Consider the following 15,747-nt stretch of genomic DNA (forward strand, 5'->3'; position numbering starts at 1 on the left):
TTATATATCAAATTTTAAAAATATGCAATGTCACTCACACCATTAGGTTTTGGAGTTAAATCAAACAGAGTATAGGTAAAATGTCTCTTAATACACTAAAATAATGTTTGATAAACTAAAATAAAAAGTTTTCAAACTTTAAAATAACTATTGAAAAAACAATAAAAATTCAGAAAATTAAGTGAATTTCCTTTATTTAACCAATCATTTTGAGTGGTGCACTCAGCTCCTCTATAAAAAGTCAAGAAATGATCTAGTACAGCACCACACCCATAATAAGAAAAATAAGTTATGTCATTTCAAGGCTATCGACTACTCCTGGGCCTCCTGGTCTTTGTTGGCTTATTGATTGATAATAGCATTTCTGTTACACCAAGCCATCACACTGCTTCACTCAACCGGAGCAGTTTTCCCGCCGGTTTCATTTTCGGAACGGCATCGGCGGCTTACCAGGTAAGTCCTGCTTGGGTTTCCTCCATGTTTGTATGATAGGTAATACAGTTTTTCTAATTCAAGTGTACAGAGAATATGTCAAGCGTGATGCATTTATATATATGTGCCATTATGTGTTTAAAATCCAGTATGAAGGTGCAGCAAATGAAGGTGGCAGAGGAAAAAGTATGTGGGATACTTACACCCATAGATATCCAGGTCTCTCTCTCTCTCTCTCTCTCTCTCTCTCTCTCTCTCTCTCTCTCTCGCTCAATACAACAGACGTTCCAAGTTTTTAATGTTAGGGGTCGCAGCGGGAGACCAATGGCTGAGTTGAAGGGTCAGCAAGAAAGTATCTTCTTTTTTTTCTTTTTTTTTTTTCTTTTTTTTTTAAAAAAAAAAAAAGATTTTCTCTTGATTAAGTTAGTTGTAATCTGTATTTTAGTGGTTAGGCATGTGCATTAATCTTGGTTAAGGTTAACTAATAGCTCAAAGTAGCGCTTATAAATCTTTTTTAAATCTTACGAATATAAGATTTATATGAAATTGCAGAAAGGATATTGGATGGCAGTAATGGAGATGTGGCTGTTGATCAATATCATCGCTACAAGGTATAGTACTTATAGTCCACATAATAAAATAAAATAAAAATTAAAGAAAACCAATATTATATATGTCACAATCTGATTTGTCTGTTCAGCCTAACTAAACACAAGATGATGAAAAGGAACTTAAATATTTTTGGCAACAAATTTATATTTCACATTATGTATTATAGGAAGTGTTGGGAATAAATTTACAAACCAATACCCAAATACACAAACATTCACAAAAATAGAAAGAACAAAAGACAAGATGAAAACAATACTTTAATATTGAAGGGAAATATCAAGCTTCCACTTGCTTCTTGCTTGATAATTGCTTACTTAATCTAACGTACATAATATTATCTTTATATAAGAATTTCTTACATGTGAACACATATATTACTAACTTACAAAAGTCAAAAAAAAAAAGCAACTCATTAACTTGCTACATATTAAAGCCTAAAATAGATGTGCTTAACTTGCTTACTAAAAGTCAATAAAAGTCGCTCTAACAATTATATCACTTAATACTATGGTTACAAAGTCCACGAAGGTGGCTAACACTCAAGAGCTAAAACTAAAAATCATAAAGTCTAACATGTTTGCCTCCTAACAAATATTTTTTGACTTCTAAGATATGCATAATTTACTAAACTAATTAAAGTAAAAGAAAGTTACGCCGAAATGCTAGAATTAATTAGAAAAAAAAAAACGTGTACAACCTTCTTGCATGCTTTCTTTGACTTTGCATTTTAATTTATTTACACTTCCAACAGGAAGATGTTGGAATTATGAAGGAAATGGGTGTAGATGCATACAGGTTCTCCATCTCATGGCCTCGAATTTTACCAAGTAAGATTCTTAATTGTTCACATCTATCCCAAATCCATCTACATCAAGGTTTTGAAAACATGATTTGTATCTTCTACGGTTTCCTGTCCAAAATTGAGGGACATGTTAAATTGTAAGGATCATGAGAGAAGTTTCTTGTTCAAAAGACTTGAGCGGGTGGGCTCTCAACTTGGAGTAATGCTATAAGTCTTCCTAGAGTCATTCCAAATGTGATGTGGGTTTTAAAATTATCAATAGATTAAAAGTCAATAAATCACATCTCAAATTTAACAGTAATTTTAAAAGACACATTACATTTTAAATGACTTTAGGAAGACTCTAGGAAAACTTATAGCATTACTTCTCAACTTGAGCAGAGACTTTTTACGTACTTAGACTGGAAGCCTTCTCTCAGAGTCTCTTGCTGAATAATAAGGAGTAGGGATAATAACAAAAATTCCCAACAAGAAAAAATTGGGATCCTTGGAAACAATATTTCTGACCCTTGTAGATGATTATTTGGGGTCTAATTTCAGAAGGAAAGCTAAGTGGGGGTGTGAACCGTGAAGGAATAAAATACTACAACAACCTCATCAATGAGCTCCTCGACAAAGGTCATGATTCAACCTTGTAAAATTCCAGCATAATATATGTCATCAACTCATGATGTTGCTTTTATAATTAATTTACTCTTTATTTTGCTATTACTAAATGCAGGTCTAAAACCTTTTGTGACAATCTTCCACTGGGATGTCCCCCAAACCTTAGAGGATGAGTATGGTGGTTTCTTAAGTCCTCGCATTGTGTAAGTAATTAACAAATTAATCATATTGTCTGCACCTTTAAAGATTGAGGACTCATTAATTTGATGCCGGTAAAAAATAAAATTGAGAGAATCGTATTCCTTTGATGAAATACATTATTTTGAATGATTGTAAAAGTTAAAGAAGGCTCTGAAGTTGGCCTGGAATTTGTTCAACGTATATCCTTTAAGCCAATTTATACAATTTAAGCCTTTTTCCGTTGGGGTTGAAGTAAGTGTATGTGGGCATGCACATTAATTTTCAGTGATAACTTTCGAGACTATGCTGAGCTTTGCTTCAAGGAATTTGGAGACCGTGTAAAGTATTGGATCACAGTAAATGAGCCACACGTCTTCAGCAGTGGTGGTTATGCAAACGGGCAATCAGCACCGGGTCGATGTTCTAGTTGGCAAAATCTGAACTGCACAGGTGGAGATTCAAGCATAGAGCCATATTTGGTTGCCCATAACTTGCTTCTTGCTCATGCAGCCGTAGTTCCATTGTACAAACAAAAATATCAGGTTCCACTTGCAAATAGCTCATTTTTATTATGTTATGAGCTATAGAACAATTACTCACTGCAAAAAAATAATAAGAAAAAATAAACAATAAACGACGGCCCAATGTCTTTGTCAATCTTAGCATAGACTTGTCAAGTTTGATGGATACAGTTTTTGTTACACATCCATTAATTTAATTTCCACCACTATTACATAATAGAATTTATATATTATGCAAAAGAAATATTTAATCATCATGACTAATTCCACCCTCAAGTACAAATTGTTCATTATGTGTTCAGGCCACACAAAGAGGTGTCATAGGGATTACACTAGATGCCAGCTGGTTTGTGCCAATCTCTAATGCCGAGCACAATCGTAATGCCGCACTACGTGCCCTTGATTTCGCATTGGGATGGTAAATTCTACTGATGTTCCTTTTTTTTTAATAAGATTTTCAATAATTAGTTGTTCAAATTGGTAATAATTAACTTATAATTGCGAGAGAACTGATAATCCATCTAAAACACCTTCTCAAATAAGTAGGTAGGCAGTCATATAGGTTCTGTCACCGTTACTGCCACATCACTAGCAATATTATCAAAAGAGTTCCTAGTCCTATTATGTTTAATTCAAGGGACTCAATGACACCCCTTAGGCATTTTCACCCTAGAATCTTTGTCATTAGTGTTTTTATTGTTGGCTTTGTTTTTAAGGTTAATTCTCGCTTTGGAATACACGAGCGATTAAAAAAGATAGAGATTAGCAGAAATTCGCTAACCAATTCGCTAATCAAATTGCAACAAATTCGAGCTGTCATATATATTTTAAATAGTCCATGGTTGACTGCAGGTATTTGGACCCATTGACAAATGGTGACTATCCCCACAGTATGCGATCTCTCGTTGGAAACAGATTACCCAAGTTCACAAAAGAGCAATCGAAGCTGGTAAAAGGGTCATTTGATTTTATAGGATTAAATTACTATACTTCCAATTATGCAGCCTATGCACCTCACCTTAATTCTGGAAAGCCAAGCTACTTGACAGATTTTCTTGTTAATCTTACGAGTAAGTAGTTACAACACCTAATGTATGCCGGTTTAGTTTCGTGTCTGTCCTGTAACTTCTTTCATTTTTATGTATCTTATACTAACTAGACCATGATTTTTTGTCGTGGCAGTTGAGCGCAATGGGATCCCCATTGGTCCAGTGGTATGTACTTATAAATAAACCTTCAATTTTTATTATTATTATTATTATTATTTTATTTATTTTTTTTCTGAGTGACACTTCTTTTGAGTTGTCCTCGGAGACAAGGGTAGACCTACGTTATGCCTTGGCCTTCCTTTAATAAAATGAATATTTTCCTATGAAGTGGCCCCTTGGTCTATATCCAGACAACTCCTTTTGATGAATTCATTTAACAAAAGGAAAAATAACATGGTGGGGCAAAAACTAAAAGAATATATTCAACTTAAAGGAAACATCAAGTCTTGAATATACATTGCGTGTGAATCTGTGATGAAGAAAGTTCACAAACGCCATACGTACTTTAATTTTTTTCCTTGGGTAATTGAGAATCAACATATAGCTTAATGTTAATTAATACACCTTTTGGTCACAGTCACACACGTGGAACGAATAAAGTGATTCTGAATTTTAAAAACAGTAATCATTGACCAACTACATATATATCAATTTCTTCCCTGTATATAGCTCTTTTTAAATAAAAACATCCACCGGACACAAAAAGAAAGGGATTTGTTTATGGGAAATACTTAATTGAAAATGGGAGGAGAATTATTGCTTTCATACTATATTAAATTATTATTTATTCAAAAAAATTTAATTAAGATAATTATTTAATTATTTAATTAATATTTTAAGAAAATTTTCTCTAAATCAGGCTGCATCGAGTTGGCTCGCTGTTTATCCTAGAGGACTTCTCGATCTTTTGCTTTATGTCAAGGGGAAGTACCATAATCCGCTAATCTATATTACCGAGAATGGTAAGTTCTCTTCTTCTTCTTCACTATTTTTTTTACAATTAATTTCACATAACTTGGATGACAAATTGGAACAGAGTGGTAGCCATTAGATGTCAATTTGAATAGAACCTAAATATATATATGTGCAACTAAATTGTAGGAGTTGATGAGTCCAATAACGCCACCTTGTCTCTTGAGGAAGCCCTTATGGACACACACAGAATTGAGTACTACAATGGCCATCTCTCATATCTTCGCAGGGCTATAATGTAAGTGCTTGATTAACAATAGCGTGTTTTTTATTAGACTGTTATACAACTTGATAAAGTAGCAAAAAAAAAAAATTACTGAAAGCTAGTTTTTACTGTCACATCATCCCAATTTTATATGATAGTCCTATAAATCTAGCTGGTTTTGACTTTTTTTGTTTTTGTTTGTGTGGGGTGGGAGAAAATAGGGATGGCGTAAACGTTAAAGGATACTTTGCATGGTCATTGTTGGACGACTTCGAATGGGGTTCAGGTTACACCATTCGGTTTGGCATCCACTATGTAGACTATAAGAACGGATTGAAAAGGCATCCTAAGCTTTCAGCCCATTGGTTCAAGAATTTCCTCAAGAAGTAGACATTAAATTAATGTTGATCATTTAAATAATGAAAACTCTATATCTATTTAGCTATTATCTGACCTTGTCCAATCAATAAACTGGAGATCGTTTCTTCTCCATGAGTATGTATGCTAGCTCTTTATCATTTTTGTTTGTACAAGACTCAAATGCTTGTTAAATATCCTTCTAATTAACTAACTTAGGCATTAGAGTGCCCCCGTTGGCATCCACATCAAGTCACTCTAGTTTGTTTTGTCTTTGCGAGTATTCTTGCCCGGTTTAATTACCGGTGAGCAGTCAACTATATTAGCACCAGGCTTGGGATTTGAATAATTAGCTACATCTATCAAATCTAACTCAAAGTAACAAAATTATGGATTCCGTCTTGAAAATAAGTGTTCCTAATGGATTCAATGTAATCACCCAACACGTCAAGATTCAATCAACAATGATTTTACTCATTTGCCAGTTAAAGTAATCTACACATTAACCATAGGCTATATTCATCAAATAAATAACATTATGCCCAAATCAAATCTAAAATAGTAAAACAACGTTTATTAAAATTAAGAAATGTCAACAAATTAGATTTTAGAGGGCATTATTCCAAACAAGTGATAAGCAGGGTGTTGGATTATGATAGATCTTAGTTTTGAACCTTAATTTCCTCGACACACACGACAATGATCACCATTGTGATTCAAGCATTTGAATATTTTTAAGGTATGGAAGCATTTGTTCACATTTGTTTTTTCCTCATTAGGCACCACTGAGTTTGAAACTATAAAAACACATTTCAAATTCAAATGGAGATGCTATATGGAACTCCTTTTCCGGTCACCCCAGGCTGCGAAAATGGATTAAAAAGCTCATATGGCATAATCCCAGCTCCTACTCTATTCTTGAAATCATTGTTTCCATTCCTTTCATCAATAATCCGTTCAAGCTCTTTCAATCTCCAAGCTCTTGCAACCTTGCCTTCTCTCTAAAACCTTTCTTCTTCGCACACTGTCTAGAGATTATTTTCATCAAGCAAATAAGGAAGAAAGGATGAGGAGGAGCGGGGGTGAGGGAGGAAGAGCAGGGGCTAGGGCTTAAAAAACCTAAAATATTACTGGTAAAATTTTGTGTCAGGATCTTTGTCTCCCGCCCTACTTGTATCTGCAATGGTAGACGTTATAGTCTAATCCATGGAGGTTGTGTGTCACAAGATTCGATCACACCGAGTTTTATACTTTGAGAGGCACAAATCAACATGAAGACAACATTCTTGCGTGCTTTTATAGCATTGAGAAATCTTTCTATTCTCTACTTTTCATATCTCGTATTTATTTATTTTTCTTAATTTTCATGTTAGTATCATCATATTTCAATAAGAATTTTGTGCATCGGCCAAAATTATTTCCAACACCTTCAAGAAGTTGGCCACATTTTCCATGTCATGTTTCATAAAAATGTTGTCATAGCGAGCTGTTTTCTTCGGTTATGTTGACAGGTGAGAAATTTGGGAACATACAAGCACAACTTAGTCAAGCTCCAGAGTCCATTTATCTTCCTTCAACAAGTTGGCCCTTGTCATGTTTCATAAAAATGTCGTCATAGCGAGCTGTTTTCTTTGGTTATGTTGACAGAAAAGAAATTTGGGAACATACAAGGACAACTTAGTCAAGCTCCAGATCGAGTCCATTTATCTTCCTTCAACAACTTGGCCACTTTTTCCTTGTCGTGTTTGTAAAAATCTCTAGTCATAGCGAGCTGTTTTCTTTGCTAATGTAGATAGGAGAAACTTTGGGAACATACAAGGACAACTTAGTCAAGCTCCAGATAGGGTCACTTCTTTGAACCTTTCCTACATGGGGCTCCTAGGCACCATTTCTCCTCACATCGGTAACCTCTCTTTCCTAGTCGCGCTTGATCCTTCTAACAACAGCTTCTCTGGTTCTCTGCCACATGAGGTCAGCCGCCTACATCGCTTGAGAATACTCTTGTTGCCAAGCAACCAATTGGAAGGTAGTATCCCTCCAACTTTGCATAATTGCCAGAGGCTTCGACAAATACATCTAGACAGTAACCATCTTATAGGTGCAATTCCATCGTCCCTCGGCAATATGTCATTGTTAGAGTACTTGAATTTGGGTTCCAACAGCCTCATTGGTCAATTTCCTCTAATCATCCTTAACATATCCTCTCTAACCATAATTGCTCTTCAAAAAAATCAAATCTCAGGAACTCTTCCAATGGATCTCTGCAGCCATTTTCCTAATCTTCATGGGCCTTATCTTAATGGCAATAAATTCAGTGGTCGACTCCCTTCACAAATGAATTACTGTAAAGAGCTTGTAGGCTTATCCCTCTCATACAATAAATTAGATGGGAGTATTCCAGCAGGTTATGGGAGTTTAGAAAAACTTGAAAAGCTATATCTTGGAGGTAACAACTTAACTGGTAATATACCTCCTACAGTAACTTGTCAAGGTTAACTGTGTTTTGCATTGAGCATAACAACATTATAGGAAGCATTCCGAGTGATTTATGGCGCCTTTCAAATCTGGAATATTTGAATTTTGAATTCAATTATCTCACAGGGGCAATCCCCCAAAACCTTTTATAACATTTCCTCTCTACAACTAATCTCCTTGCTAAATAATTCCTTATCTGGAAATCTTCCATCAGCTATTGGGTTTTCTTGCCCTAATCTTAAAACTTTGGTTATTGGTCGAAACAGATTTAGTGGTCCTATCCCATCGTTTCTTTCAAATTGTTCCAAGCTCGTCCTAGTAGAGTTTAGTTCGAACATTCTTTCTGGACCAATACCAAAAAGCCTTGGACACATAAAATACCTCTGAGTACTTAATATGCATCACAACCAGCTAACAAGAGAGCCTGGAAATCAAGAGCTTAATTTTCTTTCATCTCTATCTAATTGCAAATTTTTGGAATACCTGGCCTGGACTTATCCTACAATCCCTTGGATGTTACTCTTCCGGATTCTATTAGAAACTTTTCAACCACCCTTTTCTCCTTAATTGCTCTATTCCAAAGCAAAATAAAGTGTCATATTCCTATGAGTATAAGTTCCTTAAAAGGCTTGACCTTGCTTCATCCTGGCAATAACAATTTGATTGGAAACATACCATCCACAATTGGAGGATTGGAGGAGTTACAAAGATTATATCTTGATGGTAATAAAATGGAAGGATTCATTCCAGAAGAAATATGTTAGCTAAAGAACTTGGGTGAGTTAGATCTCTCAAATAACAAAATCTCTGAATCCATCCCAAATTGCATTTCAAACCTCAATCTTCTGCAAAGGCTATACCTGAGTTCTAATATACTGAAATCATCAATACCATTAAATTTATGGAGCCTTGAGAATCTATTATTTTTGAACCTATCATCGAATTTCCTTGGTGGATATTTGTCTCCAAACATGAAAAAATTGAATGTTATTCAAGGCATGGATTTATCTCAGAACCAAATTACTGGTTATATTCCAAGCACCATTGGTGCTTGTGAAAGCCTAAATTATCTTAATTTGTCAAGAAACTCATTTCAAGAAAGCATTCCACAATCTTTTGGAGATTTGAAAGGATTGGATATCTTAGATCTCTCTTACAACGATTTATCCAGTACAATTCCTAAGTCTCTTGAGGCACTTTCACATCTCAAGTACTTGAATGTGTCTTTCAACAAGCTATTGGGAGAGATTCCATATAGTGGCCCTTTTGTAAACTTCACAGCTGAATCATTTTCAGGAAACAAAGCGCTTTGTGGGAATCCAATTTTTGGAGTACCACCTTGTCCAAACCCAAGTTCCAAAGGATCCAAGGCGAAACAAATTCTGCTCAAATATTTTCTTCCTACCATTGCTTTAGTTATGATCAGTCTAGCATTGATGTATATGCTGAGAAGACATCGAGAAAGTAAAATGCAGGTTCCAAGTGTCCTTAATACATTGCATGTATTGGAGCATAGAATGATATCATATCAAGAGATTTGCCAAGGGACAAACAATTTTTGTGAAAGCAACTTGCTTGGAGCTTGAGGTTTTGGTTCTGTGTACAAAGAGGTGTTGTTTGACGGGACAAATGTTGCTATTAAAGTTCTAAATTTGCAATTTTTGGGTGCTTCAAAAGTTTCGATGTAGAATGCAAGAATCCGACATAGGAATGTTGTTAAGGTCATAAGTACATGCTCTAACCTTGAGTTCAGAGCTTTAGTACTACAATACATGTCTAACGGTAGCCTTGAAAGATGGTTATACTCTTATAACTATTGCATGAATCTTCTTCAAAGAGTAAACATTCTGGTTGATGTTGCATCAGCGTTGGACTATCTTCACAATGGTCAATCAGAATCTGTTGTGCACTGTGATTTGAAATCTAGTAATATCCTTCTAGATGAGGACATGGTTGCACACATAGGTGACTTTGGCATTGCAAAGATTTTGGAACAGTCATGCAAAGCGTTCTTTCTTCCATCATGGAATTAGGATTAAAGCGTTCTCAAGAGTTACCAGATGAAAGAGTTGATATCAAAGGTGTCCTTGTGAAGCTTCAAAAAATCAAACTTACACTTTTTGAAAACAGAATCAGGGGTGTCTAATATCTTTAATCTAGGTTTTATATGGTTTGTCCTGTGTACTATAATTTATGTATGTATAGCTTTTCGTGTTTAAATAAATGGCTTGGGATTTTCTACCATCTTTCTCTTGATCCTTTTAATCATATTTTTTCTCCTTATACTTCTCACTGAGATCAATGTTGAAAATTATACCCAATACTCCAAACTACACTTAGTAGGGGAGTTGAATAGGTGTATGCAAAAATAATGCGGAACTAAAAATTAAGCAACCACACAAACATTCACCAAATATAATGAAAGAAATAAAGCAATGAGCACAAATAATTTGGTGACGAATTACTAATCTTTTGAGCATCTCAAAGAGAAAAACCACTCCAATAGACTTCAGTTGTTGTTGATTAACAATTGTTGTTTACAATAAAGACCCTAAGAGAGGAGCAATTGAAATCACAAAACCCAAACTTTCTCTCTTAGCACATGAAGAAAAAAATTATTTGTTCTCTAGAAATATTGAAGGGACTGCATAGATTCCATCTTTGATAAGACTTTTCCTCCAAATATTTTTGTTTTGGCGACTGGACCATTTGCTTCAATTGTGGTGCATGCACACCGTAGAAGTAATTATACCCTTTACATTTATTTATTAAGTTTATGTTATATATTACTCTACTTACTTAAGGTAATGTATTTTAAATGACTTTTTATATTACTTATTTAAAACACGTAAATATGAAAATAAGTGTAAAGATTACAAATTAATTAACTCTTTCAAAAATATTGCAAATCCTATATCTTATTTTTTTTTCAAGCGTTGAATCTATTTTGACAAATTTTTATGAAAAGAATTTTGCATTGTTAACTTTCCTCAAGAATTAGTCATGAAATTAATGTTGATATATGTATGAACTATCAATTATCTGACCTTGTCGAATCAAGAATTGTTTAGATGGGCTGAACTCAGTCGATTCCCCCAATGGTGCTTCCATGGTAAAATCTTCAAGAATGAAAGAATTTTATTTTGTTGCCGTCGACTCTGTTCCTTCAGTGGTGATAGGAAGAACGAAACAAGTTTCAAAAGAAAAGGCCAACCAGCAAGTTGTGGATGACAAACAATACCTCATAAAGCGCTTTATATCCATATCCAAGTAATCCCAATTGATCTTATGAGCTCCAGCCACTACAGTATGAGGACGCATGGCATTTGTTCTTGAAAACTGAACTCTGGATTCTTCAACCCTTGCTTAAACCCACACTGAAACCGAAATAGCCAAACACCCAACTCTTCTCCAAATCCAGTCTCCCCCGAACACACCCCAATCAAAATCCCATCATGCAATCCAAGCTACAATATCCCCAGCTTCACGGTGGAAAACTGAAACAGAGGAACCCACAACTTCAACAGACATTAATTCCATCTGGCCATCAAAATCGAAACAACTCACAAGAGCAAATCCAACCCAGAAATTTCAATCAATTAATCAACCAAAACTGTAAGAGAACACCCAATCAACCCAAAAACCACCGAAACAGAGGAAAGAAATCAAGCTCCAAAACCTTCTCTAATTCGGCCAAGAATAGCAGATCAAAACACCCAAAAAATCTAAGAAAGAAGAAACTTCATTTTGAGGATTAAGGGCGGTTTCAAGATTGAAAATATAGATGGACTCCAAACAAGCATCCACCAATAATAAAGAAAGCGATAAATCAGTCTAACACATATATTTTTTTTATGATGACGCGGAAATGTTTTGAAGAAATCTTTAAAAGTAAAACCATGGTAAAAAATCAATCGAAGAATTAGTGGCGGAGCCAGAATTTTAGTTTAAGCTACGCAATTTTCCTTTTTCGTTTTTTTTTTTTCTCTTTTATTGTTGTTTAAAAAAAAAAAAAAAAAAAAAAAAAAAAAAAAATCTAATTTTTTTTCTAAACAAATAAGGATAGGATATAAAAAATCAAAAAACCGAAAAAGGCTTGGATTCTCCAACAACAAACCCAAAGCAGCAATACAATGCAAAAAATACAAACAAATATGAAATGGGCCAAAAAATGGCTTGGTCCTCTAGATCTTGATCAACACACCAAGAAATGTCACCCACGAAGTGGTGTTTAAAACAAGCCAAAGATTTGACTAACTTTCAAACAACAACACCTTCTCGAAAGGAGGCTGTTAAAAGAAAGGCACTGAATTCCCATCTGAATCTGTTGTACGGGAGTAACGATCTCCGGTTGATGAAGCAATCTTCATAAAAAAATCAAACTATAGTAGCTCATGGAAATAAAAACCTACAAAAAAACAACAAAACACAACAAACATAAATACAAGACAGAAAACAAAGCAAAATACAACTAAAAAAAAAAGGAAGCAAAAAACCTTCGGCATCATCGGCAATGGAGGAGCGAGATTCTAGGCCGGCGAGTGTAAGCCACTCACAGGCACGTGACGTACACACGCCGGTGATGAAGACCGGAGGGCCAAAATCAAAGGAGCAAAATATCACAAAACACTGGCAAGGGCGGAGGTAGCGAGCGAAGGACAGAGCGGAGGAGCAACGCATGGAGGACAGTTGTCCATGCTCCAGTGTGTGTGGACTGATAAGTGCCAAATATTGCATATTTGGACCCCCTTTATTTACATTAGTTAATCCTTTAGCTGTGTTGTTATTTAATGTTTTGTGTTTTTAGTATTTTGTAGGTCATTGAAGAAAAACTACAGTTTTAAAAGGAAAAATGCAAAGTTTGAAAAAAAGCATACTTTGAGAAGACCTAGATGAAGTGTTTAAGTTTAACCAAATCCAAAAAAATGTTAAATATGATTAAAGATCCGATTGGATTAAAGTTTAAATTGGAAAAAATTTCGAATTGGATTCAAATTCAGATTCTGCACACATCTCAGTATTTTGACCATAACTTTCTGATCAGATATCAGATTAAAGTGATTCAAGTGGCATTGGAAATCTAACTCAAAAGAATATAATTCATTGTGAAATTGGATTTTCCTAATTCGAACAGTTACTATGTCAAAATCGCCTCGCTATAAAAGAACACAAATCCGAACGAATCATATTCCAATTTCAGACTTCTATTTTGATTGGGAGACAGACCTCCGAATTATCTAGGTTTAATAGGTTTTCTAGGACTTTTCTAAGCCTATAAATAGACTTCTTTACATTCAAGAAAATATAGAATTCCAGAGAGCAAAATTCTACAGTTTTTCTCTTTTTAGTTTAGGTTTTCTTTAGATTTAGGTTTTATTTTTATGTTGAGCTAAATTTCCAACTAAGGTTGGGGATGAAGCATCACCGATAAAGAACATCAATCCTTTCATGTAAGTCTTTATTTATCTGATTTTATTGGGTTTAATATTTCAATTGTTTTACTTCTTTTCAATATGTGGAGTGGTTCTTGGATATCTTTTGTGATTCAATGATACACTTGATGATTTAAGATAATTTCACATAATTGATTGCTTGATTTTATTTGCCTAAATAATTGGATATCCCTTGTGATTTGTTCTACGGATACATTTGATGTTTCAATTAAGATTGGATGTCTTTTGTGATTTACGGATACATCTAATGATTTAATTGATATTGAATTCCTCTTGTGATTTGTGCAATGAATGAATATTGTTAGTTTAGGTTTTGGCACATTCGGTTTGCATGTAAATTGTTGAAAATGTGCATCTCAACATGTCCAGAAAGCAGGAGTCTAGAAAGCCCTATCCAAACCGCCAGAAGTCAGGTCCGGACCTAATTTACAGAATATACATTTTGAAGGGCCTGTCCAGACCGTCAAAAGCTAGGTCCGGACACTACATCCAGCAACTGTGTTTTTAAAGGGGAGGTCCGGACCGTCAGAAGTTGGGTCCGGACCCCATTTCCAGCAACTATGTTTTGAATGGGAGGTCTGGACCGTCAGAAGCTGGGTCCGGACCCAATTTCCAGCACGCCTATTGTTCAAGGCATGTCCGGACACATGACTTGGGTGTCCGGACATCACGTGGTTACGCTTATGTAACCCTAGCCATGTCTGGACACCCAATTATCCCTGTCCGGACATGACTGCTGAATTATTGTTTTATTCTCTATTTAAACAAAATGTTTTACCTAAGATAGATACGTATTTTGGAGAGAAAAATTAGAGAGCTTAGAGAGAGATATTGCTCTAGTTTATTTTGAGAAAAGAAAATACGTGAAGCCAATCGGAGTTCTGGTGAAAGGAAATCTTTTAGAAGAATTGTGCCAGACGTTCTGGAAATGGCTACTGAGGTAGAAGTCAAGTGGGTCGCTTGTCGTGTGCAAGGAAGAGTCAAAGGTTTTGTAATTCTTCTTGTATTCCTTATTCTTCTTATAGTGGATTGATTTCTTGGGTTTGGCTGCCCTAGAGAGGTTTTATATTTAGAGAGTTCTCTAAATGGTTTCCTCTTCGTAACCAAATATCTGTGTTCATGAATGTTTAGTTCATATTTGTATTTGGTTGATTTTTAACTGTTAGGTTAGATCTCATTCTGCATAATTTTTGTGAAACACCTAGGCATTTGAATAGGTCATTTGGAGTCGTTTTAGAATTTTCAAATACATATGATGGTTTTGATTAATTGTTTGAAGCATAGTAAAACATATCTAAGATTTTAATTGTAAAAACTTCAGATTAATATTGATAAACATGAAAGTATGTTGTTATAATTCGGTGAGTGTGAATTCCCAAACCTTAGTATTTTATCTCTTAGTTTATTTTAATTAGTTTATTTTAATTAGTTTATGTTTATCTTTTAATTTTTAAAATCAAAATTCAAAACCCTTTTGGAACTAGGTTAGGGTTTAATTAGTTTAGATTTAAATTGCTATTTCAAGAATACAATTCTCTGTGGGATCGACCTCCCACTTGCAATCCATTAAACTACAATCGATTCATGCACTTGCGAGTTAAATAAATTTGCACAACATGGACCACGCGTCCGCAAGTGAGATCCACTCTTGGTCGCTTATGGCTCACGCTCCGCGAGTGTTGGCCGGACGGAGTAGATGGTTGCGTCGGGAAGCGTAAAGGTCGTAGCACATGGTGGTGAGGCACATGTGATGGAGGAGCGGCCTGGTGTTAACAGATCGGGTTTTGAAAAAACCAAATCGAGAAACACCAGTTTGGGGACTGTGAAGGTTGATGGATGGCAGATGGAGGCTGGGCTCAGCCAATTTGTGGTGGAGATGGGACTTTGCTGCACGGTGATGGCGGAGGAGCGATGGGAGCTGCTGTAAAGGGGAAGAAACGACTGGAAACAAATGAGAGAATGGAGGAAAACAAGAGAAAATGAGAAGAAAATGAAGGAGAACAAGGGTTGAAGGGAAGAGGGAGGGAAAAAAAACTTCATCCCTCCTCGCTCAGGCAGCTACACAAGGCAGAGGAAAAACCTC

General features: G+C 35.3%; 1 protein-coding gene and 1 pseudogene across 3 annotated transcripts; both read left to right on the plus strand.

The window, feature by feature from the left end:
* Positions 1–287: 287 nt before the first annotated feature.
* On the plus strand, positions 288–5,897 carry LOC132164720 (beta-glucosidase 12). Of its 3 annotated transcripts, none has more exons than XM_059575272.2 (13): positions 288–453; positions 582–651; positions 985–1,043; positions 1,796–1,871; positions 2,387–2,464; positions 2,568–2,655; positions 2,919–3,174; positions 3,456–3,571; positions 4,006–4,223; positions 4,336–4,367; positions 5,062–5,164; positions 5,304–5,412; positions 5,601–5,897. In XM_059575272.2, exons 1-13 carry the CDS (start codon positions 292–294, stop codon positions 5,767–5,769), a joined length of 1,536 nt encoding a protein of 511 aa, XP_059431255.2. In that variant the 5' UTR covers positions 288–291; the 3' UTR covers positions 5,770–5,897. The 3 variants fall into 3 exon arrangements, with proteins under 3 accessions (XP_059431255.2, XP_088375029.1, XP_059431256.2); XM_088518903.1 differs by having other exon boundaries at positions 292–453; positions 2,886–3,174; XM_059575273.2 differs by lacking the exons at positions 288–453; positions 582–651 and having other exon boundaries at positions 987–1,043; positions 1,800–1,871.
* Positions 5,898–5,990: 93 nt separating this feature from the next.
* On the plus strand, positions 5,991–12,057 carry LOC132163727 (uncharacterized; annotated as a pseudogene).
* Positions 12,058–15,747: the final 3,690 nt, after the last annotated feature.

This window comes from Corylus avellana, chromosome 8 (assembly GCF_965113065.1).
Source record: "Corylus avellana chromosome 8, dhCorAvel1.hap1.2, whole genome shotgun sequence".
NCBI lineage: Eukaryota > Viridiplantae > Streptophyta > Magnoliopsida > Fagales > Betulaceae > Corylus > Corylus avellana.